The sequence below is a fragment of the Carettochelys insculpta genome, chromosome 8 (assembly GCF_033958435.1).
Source record: "Carettochelys insculpta isolate YL-2023 chromosome 8, ASM3395843v1, whole genome shotgun sequence".
NCBI lineage: Eukaryota > Metazoa > Chordata > Testudines > Carettochelyidae > Carettochelys > Carettochelys insculpta.
Genome location: NC_134144.1, coordinates 13333698 through 13356560, shown reverse-complemented (window position 1 = coordinate 13356560; position 22863 = coordinate 13333698). Strand labels below are relative to the sequence as shown.

At 43.3% G+C, this 22863-nt stretch overlaps 1 protein-coding gene across 1 annotated transcript in view; it reads right to left on the bottom strand.

Annotated features, from left to right (window-relative positions):
- Positions 1-22645, bottom strand: part of MPP4 (MAGUK p55 scaffold protein 4) — a 41631-nt gene extending 18986 nt beyond the window's left edge. Inside the window, exons 1-12 of the mRNA XM_075000875.1 lie at positions 22635-22645; positions 17721-17837; positions 16951-17048; positions 13638-13715; positions 10676-10756; positions 9759-9890; positions 9120-9201; positions 7591-7676; positions 6109-6180; positions 5030-5226; positions 2209-2273; positions 1165-1182 (exon numbers count right to left, since the gene is read on the bottom strand). Of these exons, the coding sequence (XP_074856976.1) occupies positions 1165-1182; positions 2209-2273; positions 5030-5226; positions 6109-6180; positions 7591-7676; positions 9120-9201; positions 9759-9890; positions 10676-10756; positions 13638-13715; positions 16951-17048; positions 17721-17802 (991 nt within the window). The 5' untranslated portion in view covers positions 17803-17837; positions 22635-22645. The remainder of the gene's footprint in view (positions 1-1164; positions 1183-2208; positions 2274-5029; positions 5227-6108; positions 6181-7590; positions 7677-9119; positions 9202-9758; positions 9891-10675; positions 10757-13637; positions 13716-16950; positions 17049-17720; positions 17838-22634) is intronic.
- Positions 22646-22863: the final 218 nt, after the last annotated feature.

Below are 22863 nucleotides of genomic sequence, written 5' to 3'. Positions count from 1 at the left end.
GTTGTGCGCTGCCCCCACGCATAGCAAAATTTTGCAGCTCTGATTGGCTGGTTTCCAGCCAATGGGAGCTGCCTGTTTGCAGGGCAGGCAGCATGCCTAGTTCCACCCTCACCTCCAGGCAATCACACATGGCCTCTGAAGCCAGTGCTGAGGCATGGGAGGCATGGACCCTGGCTGAGGAACCAGCTGTGCTGCTGACTGGCAACCGCCCAAGTAAATGTCTCCTGGTCAGAGTTTGCTTCTGGCATCCCAGTCCCTCCATTCCCCCAGTCCTCTGCCCCCCCAATCCCAGGTAATCCAAACCCTCTGCTTTCCTGCTCCTGGAACCATAACCCCTTCCAGACTTTGCACCCGAATCCCCTACCAACCTCCTCAGTCACAGCCCAAATCCCTGCACTCCCTCCTGCATTCCTGCTCCAGCTCACAACCCTTTCCTTCCCCCAACACCCTTCGACACTACACACTCTTCTGCACCCCGCCTCCATCCCAGACCCAGCAACTTCTCTATGAATATCATGACAGAGTGAGGGCTTTGACTACTTACCAAATTCTTGGACGGCATTAAAATTATTGCCCACCCTTGACCTAATCTGACCTGCTGCAATACCCAGTTCATAGGTTTTCCCACAATAATGTCTCCTTCAGCCCCAATATCTTGTAGTAAGGAAGCAAGCCCACTCCCCTACTACTTTTTATTTTTTAAAATATACGTTTCCCAGCTGCTCCCAGCCTTAGGGGGCTGCTGCAGAAATTAGAGAAAGAGAAGGCTTTTTTTTTTTGTCTTCCAAATGGACACACCTTCCTGTCTGCATTAAAATTGGCCCCTTCCCCTTTCCATGCAACACAGGTTCTTGGTTTTCCAGTTTAAACAGCTGATCAGACACATGACTGTTGAGCTATGGGTATTTTTAAGGACCCACAACGAAGCATTTGTTTAGTCACCCTATTTATGCACAATGTAGATGGACTCGGCAGAGATGTAAAGGGAAAACTGGCCCCACCAATTCCGACGTATCCTTGTCAGTACACCTGTAGCAGCTAGTCGTTTTTGACTCTTTATAAACAGACAGTATTCTGTACAGTCAGATACCAGCTAATGCTGGACACAGCAACAGACATGAGGCATTTGGATCTAATGTAGAAATCCCAACCATCATCTCTTACCTTCTTCCACAGTACTCACTGCACATGGCAAATCCATTGAAGCAATTAAAAATAAACAAAACAGCTAAGGAGACTGCCAGTGCTACAGTTAACCAAGTAAAATCTACTGCAGCAGAAAAACTCTTGGAAATTGAAATTACAGAGCACTGACTTAACTATGAAATTTCTCTCATGGATCAACGTAATAGCAAGTATTAATGAAAGTCACCAAAACAGAGAAGTTGTGGGAGGGGGAAAGGGGAAGCAGGAGGAAAAGATATTTCCTGGCTGGGAAATTATTGCATTTAGAGACTCTAAAATGAGAATTTAGTTGTGAGGGGCACTTCTGGCTTCTTGCTCTACCAATGGAATCAATTGGTTAGATCTGTTTTTTTCATGTCATCTTAAGCACCAGGCAACTAAAAATGGCCATGAACTAGCATTGAAAGGAGGACAGAGACAGCTTTAATAAGAGAAATACAATTTAAAACTGTCAAACTTGTTCTAAAAGGAAGAGGCTATTTCCTGAAAGAATGAAAAATGAAACAGTAGGATTTTGTTAACTGAAATGCTGCATATGACACATTGCAGGGTATTTTCTAGTACAGAACTGCTAGTAATGCCTTAGTCTCCCTTCCATGGAAATATACCACAGACTTGTCTAACAAATGCTTTAGGAGAACACAAAGAGTAGACATTTCTTGCTATGAATAGCCTACATGTAAGGGTCAATTCCAGGAAGTGTTGAGTATTGTCAGCAGCCACTGACTGCAATGGGAGTTCAAGAGGCTCGACAAGTTACAGAATCGGATCCTAAATATGCTGTATTCTAATAACAATGATCCTTAGATTCCAAAACTGGTTATGTGCCAAATTCAGATACCTCTGCCACTCCCACAGATTTCAGTTCAGGTTCTGAGTGCATTTCTGAGGTCACAATGTGGCCCAGTGAACGATTCTTAGTATATAAACTCATTTATCACTTTTACTTTTTGTATTCCTGGATGAAACAAACAGCCCCTTTTTCCCCCACCCTCAATGGCAGCTGAAGAATTCTGCACTCACATATTGTTGATTTGAGACAGGCATGAGGCTGGAAGGGTTGAGACCACCAGAATTCTCGCTGCTTTCTGAACAGAAGGGAACCCATGACAATAAGAAATCAGTTCAGCATTGCTTTACTTCCTACTTAAATGCTCCATTCTATCGCCTGCACACAAAATTACATCAGTGCTCAGATTTACCTGAAGGATAAGCAATGTTAAAAAGCGCTAAAGCATCGCTAGTATTCTACTTCTCCAGCAGCTGTTGGAGGAAAGCCAGCATCCTATCAGACGTGCCTGAATACCAATATTCTACATTATTGGCCTGAAGGTCCTGTCCTATATTAATGCATGTCCTTAAGAACAGCATTATTAACAGTACTGCAGTGCACATGGGTGGAAGCGGGCAATGTGTTGTAGTGTGATCTTTGACACAAAGCCTTAAGTACAACTCCCTCTGGGCCCATGTGAGTCACAAATATAAGCTTATTTATTAGGTAACATGCTTATCTACAAAAGCTCATGACCTACTAAATATAGTTGCTAGTCTTTAAGGTGCTGCTGGACTGCTTCTCCTTGCCCCCTCCCCACCTTGTTTTTTTGGTGAAGCTACAGATTAACACAGCTCCCCCTCTAAAAATATGAGCTTATCAGTATGCAGTTGTTAGGACCAGTTAGGGGCACACTATGCTTTTTATTTATTTATTGCACCTTGGATAGGATGACATGGTTACAGGACTGCGCTAAAGACCTGTACAGAGGCAACATCTTATGAAAAGGTCCTTTCTAAATGTAAACTGACCATATGCAGAAAACAGGGCGGTAGCTTTGTAAACATGTCAACTCAGTTATGAGTATGAAAACACAAAGCAATCAATGCTTCACAGATATCTTTAAAACACTACAGTGATTTTTAGAAATAATTATGCTTCTGTGGCATATATTCCGATTTTTTCCTTTGCATATTTTGTATCACAAATGACAGTCCTCAGAAACCAGGGTCCTTAATCTTGGTCAGAAGCTATTTACCTTAGTTTATGTACATAGTGCTGACAATGTTAGGGGCTTTGCACACAAATATAAAGACAATGCCTCTGACCTGAATTACTTACAAAAAAAATCCTGTTCCATACAAACGTTCATAGTACTATTAAAACAGGAGAAGACACATACAAAAGGCTTATAATTGTCCACAAGACTATGGTCTACAACCTGTCAGGAACACTCACCCCAATGATGCCACAATACATCTGGGGGCTGAGCTACACAACTTTGTCCTCACCCACAACTATTTCCGATTTGGGGACACTTTATATCTTATTCTAGTCATCAGCACTGCTCTGGGGCACCTGCATAGCCCCACAATATGCCAACTGTTTTATGGCTGTGCCTAGAACACTGCTTCCTCAGCACCTGTCCCCTACTGCCCTTCTACTTACACTTCATCATATGGACCCATGGTAAGAAGACCCTTGAAGAATTCCCCAGGGATGTCAACAATTTCCACCCCACCATCAATCTGAGCCTGGACCATTCCATACAATAGATCCATTTCCTGGACCCTACAGTACATATCAATGAAGGTCACATTACCACCACTCTATATTGCAAACCCACCGATCACTATTCTTACCTACATGCCTCCAGCTTCCATTCAAGACACATCACATGATCCATTGTCTACAGCCAAGCCCTAAAGATACAACCATCTCTGCTCCAATCCCACTGACAGAAAAAACCTACAAGATCTTTATGAAGCCTTCATAAAACTTGAATCACTTGGGAAAGTAAATAAACAGACTGAAAGAGCCAAAAAAGTACACAGAAGTCACCTACTTCATGATAAACCCAACAAGGAAAACAACAGAACACCACTTGTCATTGTCTACAGCTTCTAGGTTAAACCCCTCCAGCACACCACTGAGAGTTTACAACCTATACTTCAACATGTTCCCTCACTCCTACAGACAGCCACACAACTTCAAGAAAATACTTACCAGCAGCTACACAGCACACCACAAGAACACTAACCCAGGAACCTATCTCTGCAACAAAGTCCGTTGTCAAATCTGTCCAAATATCCACACAAGTGACACCATCACAGGACCGAAACACATCAGCCATATCATCAGGAGCTCCTACACCTGAATGTCCACTAATGTGATATATGCCATCATGTGCCAGCAATGCCCTTCTGCCACGTACATTGGCAAACTGAACAGTCTTTGCACCAAAGGATGAATGGAAATAAATCTGACATCAGGAACTGGAATGCACATAAGCCTGGAGGGGAACACTTTAACCTTCCAGGACATTCAAAAATGGATTTAGAAGTAGCTATTCTTCTACAGAAAAATTTTAATCCAAAATTACAGAGGCAGACATCTGAATTGGAATTCATTTGCAAATGTGTCACATTTAAATTAGGCCTTCACAGAGATCTCATCTATCTTATGCATTATGAGGACAATTTCCCCACCTTTGTTGTCCTCAGGAGTTGAACACATCCAACTTAAATTTCCTTCATCTACTGGTCCTACTAGTGACAGGCACTCCTTTCTACTCTCTGACCCTCTCCTCGTAGCCCCCTTTGCCTCCCTTACATATAAGCCCTGGATTCTAAATGTCTAGTCCAGTCATCTGAAGAACTAGTCTTACGCACAAAAGCTCATGACCTAATAAATTTGTTAGTCTTTAAGGTGCTACAGGACTGCTTGTTATTGGTCAGGCACCAGTGCGTCTTTACTGACAATCAATCTGTTCTATGATTGCTAAGTTCAGCTCATGAAACTTAAGAGAACTGACTCAGCCAGTTTGAGCTCAGAAACCGTATATTTCCTTACCTCTTCAGAAGATGGTTAGACGGTATCAGCCCAGCACAGGCACTCAGGTCTGAGACCTGCCTGGCCTGCCACCAGAGAGCATCATTCTGGTCAACAATCTGAAGGATTTCACCCTTTTTAAAGGGCAAGCCTGCATCAGCACATGGTATGGCTGGATCCTGCAGAGGCCAATAATCTGCCATTGCTCGCACAAAGAGCTGATACAGGAGACACAGACAGAAGAGAAGGGAGCTTCTTCAGAACACATACAGTAGCAGTGTATCAAAACAAAAAGCAGTCAAGCAGCACTTTAAAGTCTAGCAAAATAGTTTATTAGGTGAGCTTTCGTGGGACAGACCCGCTTCTTCAGACCATAGCCAGACCAGAACAGACTCAATATTTAAGACACAGAGAACCAAAAACAGGAAGCAAGGAGGACAAATCAGAAAAAGATAATCAAGGTCCTCCTTGCTTACTGTTTTTGGTTCTCTGTGTCTTAAATATTGAGTCTGTTCTGGTCTGGCTATGGTCTGAAGAAGCGGGTCTATCCCACAAAAGCTCACCTAATAAACTATTTTGCTAGTCTTTAAAGTGCTGCTTGACTGCTTTTTGTTTTGATAGTGTATAGACTAGCACGGCTTACTCTCTGTTACTAGTAGCAGTGTATGTGTGTATAGTTACAACCTAAGGATCTGATCTGACTTCAGATGAAGTCCACAAAAGTTTAGCCATTAACTTCAATGAGAAGAACAGCAGGTCCAAAATCCAACTCTTTTCATGAAAAACCAAGTATACTGTGAACAATTTGACCATATCTCTCTCTCTGGAAGACTCCAGAGATGCCTTCGCTACCATTGACTTTACACCACAGCTTGTTATGCTGAATTACATTACTTACAGCAAACTTTTACTTTTGGTGGAGAAATATGGGTAGGCAAAATATGTCATTCGAGATTTCTGTGAGCTGGGCTAGCGACAAATGTCTTCTAAAGAACGTTACTCTCATATATCATATTTTGCAGACTGCCCAATGACGTCTAATGGGTTAACCATCTGCAGCAACAATAATAATCTAGAAGAAAAAAGTAAATCAATCTTACTGTTGTTTGGTTGCTGACTGGCCGATCAGAAACTGGAATCAGTTTGAACATAATTGTTCCCTGGGACATGGACTAAAAGATTTCAGAAGGGAAAGAAGAAAAAAGGGTCAAAATATATTTGCTACTGGTAATACACTGAAAGCCTTTTAAATTTCATCACTGCAAGATGAATTATGGCTCCAAAAGCCCATTATAAATATTCTTTCTACAGGATGGAAATTGCTTAGCTCAATGGCGTCCAAGACAAATTCACCGGATTGCCACACCCCCAGGCAGGTGCTGCCCCCACCCGCTTAGGCAGGCACCTCCCCAGCCAGGCACAGCCCCCCCTTCCCCCACTGCCGCAATATTACTCACTGCAGCTGGAGCCGCCCTGGGCTGGAGCCCAGAGGAGCTGCCCCCACCATACATTTGTCCCACCACCATGTGGTGGGGCATGTGCGTGGAGCTGCCAAATGGGCGAACCATGTATGTGGCTCTCCTGAGCCGCATTTGCCACATCTGACTGCCCCACTGGCCACATGTGGTGAATGGGGAGCGTACTGGACACCACAGGCTTAGCTCCACCACAAAACCATGCACAGAATTACTGTCATAACAAAGATCTTAAGAAGAAAGCTTGATTTAACTCGGGTGGGAAACTTTAGAACTTTGCTAAGATTTCCAATTGCTTTTAGTATAGGTTTTGTTTATATATTACTATACTATTACTATATATGTATACACCCCCTCCATATTACTATACTATTACTACATATATGTTCAGTATCAATTCACAATTAATTTTAGTTCTGAAGTTTAATTTAAAGTAACTAGACAGGACTGGCCTGTGCTAGCATACTTGCAGGGAAAAAATGTTTTCAAGATTTATAGAGTTTTTGCTGTGGTGAAGTTTGCATTTCTAATGGCATATTGTGCACCTGAAGAAAGGTGCAAATAGAGGGGGGAAAAAAAAGAAACAAACGAAAGGAATAGACAACCACCAGAGTGGAACCTCACTGATTGGCCTTTTAGCTGTTAATGCCAAGCAAGAATACTAAATATTGCAACCTGGGGAGAAAGCTAACAAGCATCAGGGACATTGCATCATGGAGTGATCTTCATTTGGTAATTTTGACCCAGGTGATTTTAATTTAAGTTGTTTCTGACAGTACTTGGTAATGTAGGAGTCATGCATTTTGTAGAAATGAATGAAGGGTTAGGAATTGTATGATTCTATTATTTAGACCCTGTTTGGAGAGCTCAAACAGCACATATACTATGTGCTGGTTCACTACCCAGGATGAACGTCACTCAAAATGAATCAACAGGCAAAGCTGTACATTAAAGACAAAAGTATTGCTTTGTGCACATGTTCCTCCCTTGAGGATCTTACATTGAAAATTTAGGCTGCTCTTTTTAAGGAACGTGTAATCCCGAAGATAGATAATTATACTTGAGCTACAAAGAAATAATAAAAAAAGAGCGATGCTAATTTCATACCAGAATGTGGATAACTTGCTCTGGTTCCAGTCCCTCCACTGGAACGCCATTCACCTCTACCAGTTTGTCTCCAGCATACAACAGCCCTTGAATAAAAAGACACAGGAAAGAAGACTCATGTATTATAGAGAAGATGTGATTCTCAGAAAAGTTCAGCTGTGGAGTGGAATACTGAAGAACAGCCCTGAAATAAGAACTACTCCTCTCCTAGATCTGGACCTGAGTCAGGAATTTCAGATCTGAAGCAGGATTGTGCTGTGGTAGAGTGGACAACTCTGCCACATGCTTTACTTGGTAATCATAAGCAATTGACTTGATTTCTCTGAGCCTCAGTTTGTCTAACTGTAGAATGGATGCAGTAACTCTTTTTGTATAGCATTCTGAGAACTAATGACAGTGAAAAGGGCTTACAGAGTGTGATGTGTTCTTATCCAAACTAGAGCTCCTGCAAAACTGATGTTTTTAGCTTCAGAGTTCTGGTACTGACGATTGTAGTAATAAGGTGAGTTAGAATGTGCAAATCTAGATCTGAAATTATTAATTATTCACAGGAAGCAGTGGGGAGAAGGGAAGTGAATAGGTGTTTGAGCTCCTCTTTAGTTCCTGAAGAAATATATTTGGTGAAGATAAGCAAAAATCACGGTCTATCATGCAAACACAAGGGGTAATTGTACCTTCCCCTTTAATTCAGTTAAACAGATTTTCTCTAATGTACACTAATTAATCCTAACAGGATCTCATTCAGCTGCCACATACAATGTTGATGAAGTTATCCTCAAGGCAAAGTCCCTGCTACACTACAGGTTGAACCTCTCTAATCTGGAACTCTCTCATCTGACAGCTTTTGTAATCCAGCATGATTTTAGTTAACTGGATGACCACTTATCGTGGGTGTGGCCAAGTTTCGCACAGTCCCATAAAATTTGTTTCCTGCCATCAGTCCTGGCTCTCACTGTTCTGTTCTGTGCTGTTATTTAGCTGTGATTTACTCCTAAATGTCTTCTAAGAGCCAGTTAGCAGTGGAAGTGCTGGAAATGGGCTAGACAATATTGACTTCCTGTGATCTGGCAATTCTCTCATCCAGGACTAGGGTTCCAGATGAGAAAGGTTCAACCTGTAATGGGAACTATTTTATTGTGAAGTGACTAGACCAGGCGCTAGTTATCCAAATTCTGGTATGCCATTCAGCGTGCTGGTGCTCATATCAGGTGTCACTGTTTTGTATTACTGCTTAACTCAGGCCAAATTTGTCCAAGTGTTAGTGCACAGTGTAAAGACTTTAAGACTGTGTTTGACGTTGGGCTTTCTGTCTCACCTCTCTCAAATACCACACATTTGCAACAGAATGAGAGATTCAGTGAGAAATAAAGTCAGAAGTACTTCAAGGTGAGGCAATTACTGCTATCGATATAGAACTGTACAAGGTATGTGCTTAAAGATTATAATGGGAGAGGTTTTTTTTCCTGCATCAAAAAATAGAGACTATTCCCCCACACCCGCCCTCAGTGCGTGGTTCATATGACACTTACCACTTCTGTCTGCTAACCCACCATGGATCACCCTAGCAACGACAATGTCACCAGTTATCTCATGGCGTTTAATGGTGGCACCCTAGCAACATAAAACAAACAAATTTTTGTTTGCATCCAATTTGCAAGTCTCTTTTGCTTAATGACTGGTGATTACTGAAAAAAGATTCCTTTCCCCCTTAAAGCTGCATAGTATTGCAAGACCCATAAGTACGGTGCACAATACATTAAAAGATCTTTAAGCCTCATTTGTTAAGGGACATGAACAAAATGGTCATTACACAGCCCAGTTGTCAATTCTCCCATTCCATATAATCATACATAGAACCTACTGTAATAGATCTCTTCCATCTCTAAATAGTATGATTTTCCAGTGCCAATCCCTATATTTACCACAAACATAGAACAATATAAAATCCTTAATTCACAAGGGCAAAACAAATTCCAAGACTTCCTTCTTCCCATTCTGTTTGCCAGGAAGACGTCTTATTTGTTCAAGATCAGTCTTGGTCAATTTAAAAGAGAATAGAATTAACATAATTTCAATAGCAGTGCTTATAAACAATCCCTTTATACAAAACACTTTATTCACCCTATTGCACACATTCAAATAATCCAAACACCAGAAAGTTTCTTTACCAGGGGCTGCTTGTTTTTCACTAAGCAGACAATCCTCATGGCTTCTTCATTTTCAGGGATGTTATCTGGCAGAGGCGGAAGGATTGGTTCAAAATCTTTCTGGGCCACAGTATCATGAGCTGAGAGTAACGCCTGCAACAAGAAGAAAGGGATGACCAAAGGTCATCCGAAAAATAGCTTTGACCAGGGCTGTCCAGGAGTCAGGAATGAATTTTTACGTGACACCACCTCCACCCCACAGTGGGTTACATTATTACTCTTTCTACTGAAATATTCCATCACTGAACATTTTTCATGATTTCTTGGCATTTAATCTCAGGAGAAGTATGACCTCATTTGGTGCTATGGACCAACCACACAAGACGGGTAATAGCTGTTAAGACAAAAGCCATTTGCTCATGTCAAAAACCTGCCCTACATCTCTTGGAAAATTTTTATAGATCCTACAAAAACAGAAATATTAAAAAAGAGGAGCAGCTTCCACCAGCCCCCTCTGAGAGCTGCAGATATTTAATTCTTTCACAGGGGTGATGAGACACAGGCTTTGTCCACACTAGTAACTGAGCGACAAAGCTTCTGCGAGTCTCACGTGCATAGTTCATTCTGCCCATAAATGATAAAAGCTTTGCCTTGACAAGTATTATTATAACCAGTGCTTTGTCAGCAGGAGTGCATAGACGAGTCCCTATAAGCTGTGTAGTGTAGACACACCACAGACTTCAGAGGTGTGAAAAACAATCTCGCACTTGCAAATTCACGGATACCATTATCCACTAACTTCTCCTTGCCATAACTAATCCAAGTCTCAATTGCCTCCTTTGCTGTCATTTGCAGGCAGCTGCAAATCTCATCTCCCACAGTACTTCAGTTTTTTCAGCAGTGATGTCTCGACTCCCCTTCCAGTGGCCAGCACTTGCCTTGAAGTGTGGATTCCGCAGAAGTCGTCTCAACTCTCTGATCTCTGCAGACTGAGGGACTCCATGCAACAGCTCCACCACCTGGAGCGGAAACCGGATGCATTTTAAACACGGTAGCGAACTACATTTGGTGAACCAGGATATAACAGACCTTTTCTTTAACTCCGTGCTGTAAGTGAATTCCCTTCCCCTCTTCAGTGCTACAGACAGATTTCATTACAAATATAAGCTTCTAGCATGAGCCATTAAGCTCCCAGCTAATTCTGTCCTGAGCTGATTAAAATCTTCCCATCAGGCTCCTTCATAGTCAACTCTTAGGACAACACAGATTATGAAATGGGAGGAGGGCTGATCTGTCTGTTAATGCACAGGGCCGGGCCTGCATGTGGGGGGACAGGTAAAGAGTGTGACTGCACCCCGACCTCCCAGACAAGAGCTGTGGGTATAAGAGGCAATGGGAGGTAATGCTTCCCCCAGCTCTTAGCACTCAACCTCTCCCCTCTTCCTATTCTTATTCTGGCCCTTCCTGAAAACTCCTACCACAGCAGTTTGTGGGCTCATGACTCTTCCCCTGAAAGTGGCTCTTTTAACAGTGAAAACCCCTTCCAGCTTGTCAGACCTATTAGCATAACAGAACCTGAGAGGCATTAACTGGTAATTAAAAGCATTTAACAGGCACATGCCAACCATGAATTTACTCAAAAAAGTTGCATATTATGTCCACAAGACCTTTGTGTAAAATTTGCTTTAAATATTTAATTAGTTTGTGGCTCAAACTTCTAAAATCACATCTCAAAAAATTCCTTTCATAGATATTTAGATGCACAACCTGAGTATTCAGGTTTAGCTGTAAATGTATGGCTCTTCAGAGAGGTTTTTAAGTAATTATTGAGAAGACCACTCTCATCTAAAAATCAGTGGCCAGGTAAGACAACCCAGTCCCAGGATTGTCCTCTTTTTCCCCTTCACACTGTACCCCAATGCCCACTCCCAGCCCCCACCTCCTGTACCCCCTTACACTTACACCCTGCCCTCAAACCCTCATGAACCCGGATGCTTTGCTCTGAGCCCCTCATATGCCCCAACCCTTACTTCTAAACACCTGACAGCCCCAGCACCCTGTCCTAACTTCTGCTCCCCTCCATTGCAACCCCCTACTCTGAACCCCATGCACCTCAACCCTTACTCCTGCACCCCCACACCCCAACCTACTGCCCTGAGCCTCCCACACTCCATTCCATAATTTTTGACTGACTCATAGATTTACTTAATATCTTAGAGCTGAGCTGTGTGTGGATAATATGCATTTTGGTGCGTTCACTAGCTTGAGTTGTTAGAAAGGATGATAATGCAGGTGCTCTAAGAGCAGAGTTCATTTTCTTTTTTACTTGATTTCCTATTCAAATAAACATCATAAGCATTTATCCTTGTTAATTATCCCTCATTTTAATATATTTTCTTCCACACCTACAGACCGTTTACAACATATATTTCTATCTAGGCTTTTTGTTAATATAGGTGGTATACATCTACACATGATCTCAGTATTGGTGTTGCATATAAGAAATTTTAACCTGCCCAGGAGAAAAATTCAACCTGTCCAAGGATGGAAAAAATCTCAGAGGGAACACTGCTGCCTTGCTGCGCATGCCGTCAGGAGAGCCATGGTGCATGCTTGGGGCTGGGGGCAGCTAGGAGAACCCTGGGTGTGCAGCAGCTAGGACCCTGGCAAGCAGAGCAGGTAGGAGTGGGGAGAAGGGTAGGGCAGCAAGTGCCCCTGTGCAGGGATGCTGAGGGAGAGGAGTAGGGCCAGGGTGGCTGAAAGGGGAATATGAGGCAGGGCCAGCTGGAGAGGGGCAGAGGCGGCAGGTCCCACTGTGGGGACAGGGAAGTGGTCCACAATTTACAAAAAAAACCACACACCACCACCCCCAGAAATTCCTGCGTACAGGCCAGGAACTCATAGTTACTTTGCCACAGAGTGTCAGATTCTGGACAGTCCACGTACTCTATGTGCTTTTGACCACCTATGGTACAAAGGAGAAAATTAGCAACTTGTCTCACTAGGGTCCAAGGCTAACTTCATTAACGCTTGTGATGTGCCCTGAGGTCCTTGGACAGACTGCACCCCAGATATGCAGAGTATTATGCGCTTTCTAGGCCTTTAATAATTTTTGTTGCTTTCTCTCTGGACTTTCTCCAATTTGGAAGGAGGTGGACAACAAAAATTATTAGAGGTCAAAAAAACAACCTGTGAGGAAAGAGTGAAAGAAATGGATTCGTTTAGTCTAGAAAAGAGAAGGCTATTAGGAGACATAAAAACATCTTTCACATACCTAAAATGGTGTTACAAAAAGGAGGGGAAAAATTTATTCTCCTTAACTTCTGGTGACAGGACAAAAAGTAATGGACTAAATTGCAGCAAGGGAAGTTTAGCTTCTGAAGTGTCAGGGCGGTTAAGCATTGGAATAAATTGCCTAGGAAGGTTTTTGAATCTCCAACACTGAAGATTTTTAAGATCAGGACAGACAAACATTGCCGGGGATGATCTAGATCAAGGGCCAGCAACCCTTCCAAGATGGAATGCTGAAATTTGACCTTTCGACTTCTGTGGAGGGTCCCAATGCCGCTGACACTTTTTAAAATCATTAATAGCCCTACTTACAACAGCTTCATTAATAAATAAATAAAGACGCACAGTTTTGCTGTTTAGGAGGTGGCTGGTAGCATTATCTGCTCTTTTGTTAATCCACAGGCAGCCTGGCTTTCAGGAAGCTCCCTGCTTCTTGGGGAATGAGGGGCAGGGCTAATCTCCCACCTTGCACGCCGATGAAAAACTAGATGGCGTTTGGTCCTGCCATGAGTGCAAGGAATGGACCTGATGACCTCTTGAAGTTCCTTCCAGTTCTAGTATTCTATGACTCTATTTTAAAAAAAGGAATATAGTCTTATATAATCTCACCTCCCGAGACAGTGCGTGTGCTTGGGGTGTGACAGGAACTGGTTTTCTTCTGACAGATTGATGAAGGCATTCATAAACCTTTAGGGTGAAATGGGGAGGGGGGTGGAGGAGGACAATGCAGTATCATTCAATGGATTCACACTGTGCAATGCTTCTGCAACCATGCTCAGATTGACATTATCTACAAACAATACCAAATGAGACACAATCTCAACTATGCTGAACGCTATGCTGTCCAGGGTCTCAAAAATAACCCAGACATTATAATCAAACCAGCTGACAAAGGGGGTGCTGTTGTCATCATGAATAAGTCAGACTATGAACAGGAGGCAGCCAGACAACTCTCCAACATCAAATTTTACAGACCTCTCTCTGCTGATTCAACTTTGGAATTCCAAAGGAAATTACAACAACTACTGAAGGAACTCCCTGCTGCTACTCAGGACCTTATTCACTCAGACACACAATCTGAGCCCCATGCTGGGATTATTCTATTTACTTCCCAAAATCCACAAACCTGGAAACCCCAGATGCCCTATCATTTCAGGTATTGGCACCCTTACCACTGGACTATCCAGTTACATGGACTCCCTCCTTAAATCCTATGCCACCAACGCTCCCAGCTATCTCCAAGATACCACTGAGGAAATTACAAAACATTAGAAAAGTTCCTGACAACACCATGCTTGCCACCATGGATGTAAAGGCTCTGTACACTAAATATTCCACACGAAGACAGATTACAAATGATCAGGAATACCATCCCTGATGTCACAACAGCCAATCTGGTGTCTGACCTCTGTAACTTTGTTCTCACCCACACTTATTTCCAATTTGGGGACAATTTATACCTCCGGATTAGTGGAGCTGCTATGGGCACCCGCATGGCACCAAATATGCTAATATATTTATGGCTGACCTGGAACAACAATTCCTCAGCTCTCGTCCCTTATTACCCCTCCTCTGTTTAAGATACATTGATGACATCTTAATGATTTGGACCCCTGGTGTAGACACTCTAGAAGAATTCCGCAGAGACTTTAACAATCTGCACCCCAACCATCAACTTATGTCTCAACTATTCCACGCGAGAGATACATTTCCTGGACACTACACTACAAATCAAGGATGGCCTGATCGGCACCACACTCTACTGGAAACCGACCGATCGCTATACTTAACTACACGCTTCTAGCTTCCATCCTGCACACACAACTAGATCCATTGTTTACAGTCAAGCCTGTAGGTAACAACCGCATTTGCTCTAATCCTATTGACAGAGACCCAAAACTACAAGATCTTTACCAAATTTTCATAAACCTGAATTACCCACCAGGCAAGGAATTAAGGAACTCCTTGCTGCTACTCAGGACCTTATTCACTCAGACTCACCATCTGAGCCCCATGTTGGATTATTCTATTTACTTCCCAAAATCCACATACCTGGAAACCCCAAACACCCTATCATTTCAGGTCTTGGCGCCCTTACCACTGGACTATCCAATTACGTGGACTCCCTCCTCAAACCCTATGCCGAAACAAATCGACAGGGCCAGATGAATACCCAGAGACCAGCTACTCCAAGATAGGCCCAAAAAAGCCAAGAACAGAACACCACTGGTCATTACCTACAGCCCCCAACTCAAACCACTGCAACACATTATCAAAGACCTACAACCTATTCTTAATCAGGATGCCACACTCCAGAAGGCCCTAGGTGACAGGCCTGTTCTCTCCTACAGACAGCCTCCATCCTGGAACTTTTCCTTGCAACAAAGCCTGTTGCCAACTTTGTCCACATATCTATTCTGGAGATACCATCGCTGGCCCTAACCAGGTTATTCACAGAATCATGAGCACACTCATGTTCCTCAACTAACATCATATATGCCATCATGTCCCAACAATGCCCAGATGCTTTGTATATTGGACAGACTTCAAAACTCTCTTAGACAAAGAATTAATGGGCATAAAACAGACATAAAAACACTCCTGATCCACAAACCTGTCAGCCAACACTTTAATGGAGTGGGCCATTCTGTTAATGACCTGAAAGTCTGCATCTTATTGAAGAGGAATTTTCACAACACTTTGGAAAGAGAGGCTGCTGAACTCTCTTTTATATTCAAATTCAATACATTAAACACATAGTTTGAACTGGGATGGGAATTTTTTAGGCCATTATAGGGGCTCTTTTGCACACTTGGCTTAATCTAATCCTTGACACCCCCCTCTTCTGCTTCTCTACTCTCTGATTTGCTCACCTTTATAATGTTTTTTCTCATTTGTCAACCTTGATTACTATTTTTGATTCTCTGTGCCTGAAATGTTGAGTCTGTTCTGGTATGGCTGTGGTCTGAAGAAGTGGGTCTGTCCCACAAAAGCTCATCACCTAATAAATTATTTTGTTGTCTTTAAAGTGCTACTGGACTCCTTTTTTGTTTTGATAGTATATAGACTCTCACAGCTTTCTCTCTGTTACTATTCAGGATGTGATCCATTCATATGGAAACATACACATAGTGCAATGCCCCACTACTAAGGATTTTCTAGGACTATCTAGAAAAAAAATCATAAGGGCCATCAGTCCTTCTGATTTAAGGCTTAACTTACCATCTGAGCCCAATGTTAAATCTCTGACATTGCAAAGGTGTACTAGATTTTCCACCTTAAGATAAACTAATAGATCACTGACAAAGGCAAGATGACAAGCTCATTGGACCAATGGTCTAATTCAATACGGCAGTCCTCAGAGATTCCACTATTTCCTTCTTTTCCCAACTACAATCCTTGGTCTAAAAGCAAAGTTATAGGAAATCACCCAGTTTAAAATACTTCAATGAAAATTTTATTCTCTGGAAGGTTTTTTAATTTTTGTTTCTGGGCCCATTTACAGTGTTTTAAAAATTCATCTCCTTCTAAAATGTTTAACTTAGATTTTTGAACTATTTTGTCTGAAAGGAAAATCTCCTTCCCAGTTCAAGATCTGACACTAGCATACAGCCCTCAATTATATGTCACATGAATGCAAATAATATAGGAAATAACACTTCACACATTAGCACTTTTCATTATTCATTCATACAAAACAGGGTATCACACCAATTTTACACCTGAGGTACAGTTTGCTACCTTAAATCTCACTGTGACTGCATGGTACTACCCAATTGGCCAGGTACACTGGGCTTTTCCACTTAACAGGAAGTATCTGGATTAATTAACCTGATGTCTCCAGATGGCACAGTGAGGCAGACAGTAGATGGAGATACTGTTCTCCCCGGAAGACTGGCCTTGAAGACACAGAGGGCTTTACCTTTAGGAGTGCTTGCAGCCAGGGAGATCGGAGCAGCTCATATAATACTCCAACGCCATTGGCATCTCTTTTACAGAACAGACTCAACTCTTGTAATGCTAGGGACAGAACATAAGACAAACCTGAGCCCAAAAAACAAGAGAAAGCAATGCATGTCAATACAAACAGCTGATCAAAAAAGCCAAGAAGGTAACTCACTTGCATTTACATTCCCTTATCAGGTGTCCTAGATACCCAACTGGTGATTCCTTAACAAGGAAAGGCTCCTTGTCAGCTTGGTGGTACATATCTTCTTATCAGTCATATGGCTATGTCTTCGCTGAGGGTGCTAGCTGCCTGCATCTAAGAAACGTGACCATTGTCTGGAAACGGTATCCCTCTGTTCGTTAGCTTTCTGGCCTGACCCTCTCGCAATGCTCAGTTCTTGGAGGTAAGGACTCTGACACACGTTTTTGGGAACACTAGTGATTTTGGATGCCCAACTTGAGAAATTTTAAAAAGGTGCCTTATCTGGAGGGCAGATGCTCAGTACTTTCGTGGGGGGAGGGAACAGGCTTCCCAAATACACTTATAAAAATTTTGGCCCTTCAGTTGTGTGTGTCTCACAACTGTCTGATACTACATAAAGAAAAAAAATCAGACCAAATTCCAAGCAAGAACAGGATTTGTCCCACTGTCTCCATTTTAAACTACTACTGATCTCTGTGACTTGACAGGGAAATCTGCAAGTTCTTTTTTGATTGGAAAAAAACATATAAGTCATGGTGTACCGGTCTCATGACTGTGTACTGCAAGAATCTCCATCTTCTCCTTCAGTCTAGGAGATTCTCCTTGTTTCTCTGAATGGAGCATTCGCAGCAGCAATATTTCACGAAACAGACTCCAAACTGGGAAGTGAAGAATAAGCACTCTAGAATAACTTTTAATTGGTCAGAAAGTAGAATAAAAACAGAATGGGGGATGGAAATAGAGTTCCACATTTCAAATGTCACAAAACAATATAACAACCCATTTCAATTAGATATGGACTGAGAAACCCAAAAGTAGGCAGGACTTGCCTCTCAGACTGAGCTCATGTCAACTGCCAAAGGTTCAAGTTAAATGCTTTTAGTCTGGTCTCTCTCTAATTTAAACAGTGCAGAAGAATATTATTCACAAAGCCATAGTGCCCCATACGGAAGCTACACATCAAATGTGGTCCTTAATACACTTTCCTTTAGTAAGTAGAGGTATTCTCTATCGGACATTTATGCCAAGGTTCATTGCTTTATCTCAATCAAAACAGTGCCCCGATGCTGGTAGCACAAGTTGGCACAACACCACATTTAATACCATCAGCAATTGACGGGAAAGGCTTATCTGAGCAAACCAATAACTGTTTGAATTCTACCCCCATATTAAACAAGGCATCTCTCATACAGCATCTAGCTCAAATCTTTACTCCTCTAACGTGACTCTCAGGTTCATGGTAAGTTCTTAAGGTGGCTCATAGATGGATAAAAATTTGAGCATCTAGAGTCAAAAGCCTTTGAGTCCTTAAGGCTGCAAAGTCTCTTAACTGTCTTACTGGAACAGAGTGATGGTCCTTCCAAGGGGAGGCCCTGAATGGTTTGTTGGATCTTATCCAGGAAGCCCTAGACCTTGAGGCATGAGCCCCTCCTCCTAGCAGTACCTGTGACAATGACAGAGGTGGCCACATCAGCTGCATCCAGGGCCACTTGTAGAGTGGCCCTGGAGGTCAGCTTGCCCTTCTCCACCTTAGCTGAGAATTTGTCCCAAGACTCTTGCAGTAGGTGCTCTGCAAATTTTGCCACTGACAAGGCTGTATTATAGGAGTACCTACTCACAGTGGTCTGCTGGTTCGAAATACGGAGCTGCAGGTCACTGTTGGAGTAACTTTTGTGTACATAAAGGTCAAGGTGCTTCACCTCACCATTTCTTATGTACTCATTGGTTTGTTTTACCAGCGATTCAGGGGAAGGGTGGGCATAGCCTCAGTTGGAGGACTGTGCCCAGTTCTGGGTACCACATTTGAAGAAAGACGTGGAGAAATTGGTCCAGATAAGAGCAACAAGAATGATTAAAGGTCTAGAGATATGACCTATGAGGGAAGACTGAAAGAACTGGGTTTGTTAGTTTAGAAAAGAGAAGACTTAGAGGGAACATGATAGCAGTTTTCAAGTACCTCAAAGAGGGTTACAAGGAGGAGGGACAAAAATTGTTGTCCTTGGCCTCTGAGAATAGGACAAGGAGCAATGGACTTAAATTACAGCAAGAGAAGTTTTCCCTAATGTCTAATAACTGTCAGGGTGGTTAAACACTGGAATAAATAACCTAGTGAGGTTGTGGAATCTCTGTCACTGGAGATATTTAAGAGTAGGTTAGATAGAAACCTATCAGGGATAGTTGAGACAGTGCTTGGTCCTGCCGAGAGGGCAGGAAACTGGACTCGATGACCCCTTGAGTTCCTTTCCCATTCTAGTGTTCTATGATTCTATGGAAGGTACTCATCACCACAAAATGGCATAAAATATTGCCTTTCGTTTTGTGTGGCAGTGGGGAGGCACAGAGGCCAGGGCTTGCCACACTGTCTTCAGGTTGTCTTTATCTGTGTCAGGGCAACATATGTAGGCCCCAAAAGGGTGAGAATGTCAGCCATCAGGTATACATCTTTGGTTGCTTCCTTTGCCTAGATGCTTATCCCCCAAGAAAAAACTTCTTCAAAAGTTGTTGGAGAACCCCTATTGTCCTCCACGGCAGCGGCCATAGCTGTACCCACTATCACCTCATCAAGGGAGTGATGAAGATGAAGTTCCCACAAGGGGCAGTTACTCCCTGACATTCACTCCATGGGAGACTTGTTCTGAGAAGTCGCACTCCCCCATAAGTCCCTTGTTGGGGCTGGTGGAGAACGGAATGGAGTTGACTCCCCTTGCGCAAACTGCATCCTTGGCATCAATGCAACAGTCGCTGCAAGAACCACCTCCAGTGTTGTGGTCGACGGTGCCAGCCCAGATGTCACTGGTGCCGGTAGCAGGATCACTGGTGCCAGAGTTCCCATAGTGGAAACCACCAACATTGTCCTGGAGTAGCAATGAGAACCTTGGCCCTGGCTCTAGTGGAAGGCCCAGGGGATTCAAAAGGGCCATGGTGTTGCCTGCTCTTACTGCACAGGCCATGATGCCTGGTGGAAGTGGTGGTCCCCAGCTGAATATGATGTCCTTCTCCTGCCAGATCGATAGTGATTGGGACTGGAGCCTGCACATCACCTGGGGGTCTCGAGCAGGGCTTGCACAGGGCTGGTATGTCCAACAGCACTGGAGCACTCCCAGTCAATGATGAGATGCTCTGTGCCAGGTCTGAAGACCCATGTTTGGATTGTGGTGGAAGAACTGCCTCCATCAAAACAACTTTCAGATGCTGAGCCTGACCTTTTAAGGTTTGAGGTCTGAAGGTTTTAAAATGGAGCAGCGATCCTTTTGATGGCTTTTGCCCAGACACTTTAGACACAAAGCACGAAGATTGCTCTTATAATAATCATATATGTAGATACACATCTCGCAGAACTGGAAAGGGCCATGGGAGGTCATTGAGTCCAGTCCCCGGCCCTCTTGGCATGGCCAAGCACCATCCATTTTTAATCTATTTGCCCCAGATCCCTAAATGGCCCCCTCAAGAGCTGAACTCACAATCCTGGGTTTAGCAGGTCAAAGCTCAAGCCACTGAGCTATCCCTCCCCGCTAAGTCTGCCCAAGTATCGGGGACTCGAGGGAGGGGAGTCCCCCTCCCCCAAAGAGCCCAACTTAACTACTAACTACAATGATTACTATTCAAGAATAACTATTTACAGTGGTAACAATAAAGCCAACTGCAACTGTGCTCATGAAGACAGGAGCACAGGGATGTCCTAACTAACCATCACTGGTGCTGAGAAGGAACTAGAGAGGGGACAGGGGGCAAAGGGGGTCAGTTGACCATGGAACAGAGATCTGGGCCCCTTTGAATTGCTCTGGCAGTGCTGTTGCATGTGCCCCGAGGGGCGCGGGGCTGAACGCCCTAGGCCCCGCCCCTTCCAAGGCACAGAACTAAACCCCCTTCTTCTCTCGCCCCAGGGCATCTCTCTGCACTGCTGGGGATGGGTTGGTAGGGCTCAATATTGGATGCCATGAAGGTGCCACTCCAAGGGGTGCCCACACTGACACTATGATTATCTGCTAGGGGGAAAAAAAATCTTCCAGCTACAGTGCTCATGCACATATACCTGACTGCCATGCACATGAACACACGCTCGAAGAAGGTGGTTATGTTACAGGTCAATCCAAAGGTAATGCTGCCTACATAAATTAATGAATTGCAACACAAGACTTTTGAACAAGGGAGCCAATGACAATACTAATGTATAAGTAGTGAATCCCATACCAACCCTTGTGAGATATACTGAACTTTATCTCCTGGATTACCAAAACAAGAAGGCAGCTGTCTTCCCAGGACTGCAGACAGGGAAATTGACAAGGTACTGCAGGAGACTTACTAGCTCAATCTGCTTATTAAAACAGATGGAATTACTGTCACTTTTACTGACCTCCTCAGTACCTATTTTCAGAAGTGCTTCTCTTCTCTTGGGCCGTGCCCTATCTTGGAAAGGCACCTGGGACCAGGGAGAGCATTCAGGAGAGAGACCTGATTCTGGTTTCATCGACGTACTATTGAATATACCTTATTCTCCACAAATTTGCATCCTCAGGGAGCAAAGAAAAGTAACATTTTAAGATCTTGGAGCTCTAGTAGGCTCTGGCGTACAGACTGGGCGCGGCACCATGCTAAGCATAGGGACCCACTCTGGTCAGCTTGTGCATGGCCGCTCTGGACCGGGGCGGTGTGCTGGGCAGGGAGCTGCTCTGGCTGGCTCGCACGCGGCTGTGCTGCAAGCCACTCTGGGTGGGGCACTGCACAGTGAGCCATTATAGCCAACCTGCACATGGTCATCCAGTGGGCCTCTCTGGACAGGGCGCCATGCCATACGGTGAGCTGCTCTGGATGGAGGGTACTGGGTGGAAGAGCAAAGGAGCTGCCGGCTGCTCACACATGGGATGGATTGCTGGTTAATTGAGAAGTCTAGTTATTTGAATCTCAGTTCAAACGTAGTTTACTGTATACTGATAAGACATTCATACCCCCTCTGAGAAGGCTGTATTGGTTTCAACAATCCTTTTATCACACACAGGCTTTTCCAGGCTGCCTTCCGCTGAATGCGCTGAGCAACTGGGGTTTATGTTCAGAAGTCAAAGCTATGCTGGAAAATTTCTTTTAGAGTAGTCTAAAAGTGCTTAAATTACATAGGATGACCATGTTCATCTCCATGTATTTGTTATCCCATATATAATTTTGTAGTAGGTGGTGAATACTAGCCAAGGAATAAGGACTTATTTTTATAGAGAATCTTCCACCCACAAGGATCTCAAAGCCATTTTCCAACTGTCCAATTCACTACCAAAAACCAAAATTGAGGCTCTGATTCATTCCTGATTGGACAAAACATGGAGAAAGTACAATCTATATTTTAAATATCAAATAATGAGGTTCTTGCTACATGTCCCCTGAAACACACAGGGGATACTGGGAAGACACATGTAGTAAGGCAGGATACAAACCCTAAAGAAAAATGTTACAATCCATAACATCACCTTCCTTATATGTCTTCCCAGAAGCCTTGGTCAGGAAGACAATTTTGGGAAAGTCTTTGAAATAAGTTCTGCCTTTTTGTCTTATGTCCGACAGGAATACACAGTTGCTCTTCACTGAAGTCTGAAAATAAAAAAAGTAGTTCCACAGGTGATGAGTGAAATTCTCACTAGAATTTTGAACCTTCTGTCCCTGTTTTCAAGAGTATTGTAATCACCAACCAAACCTGCA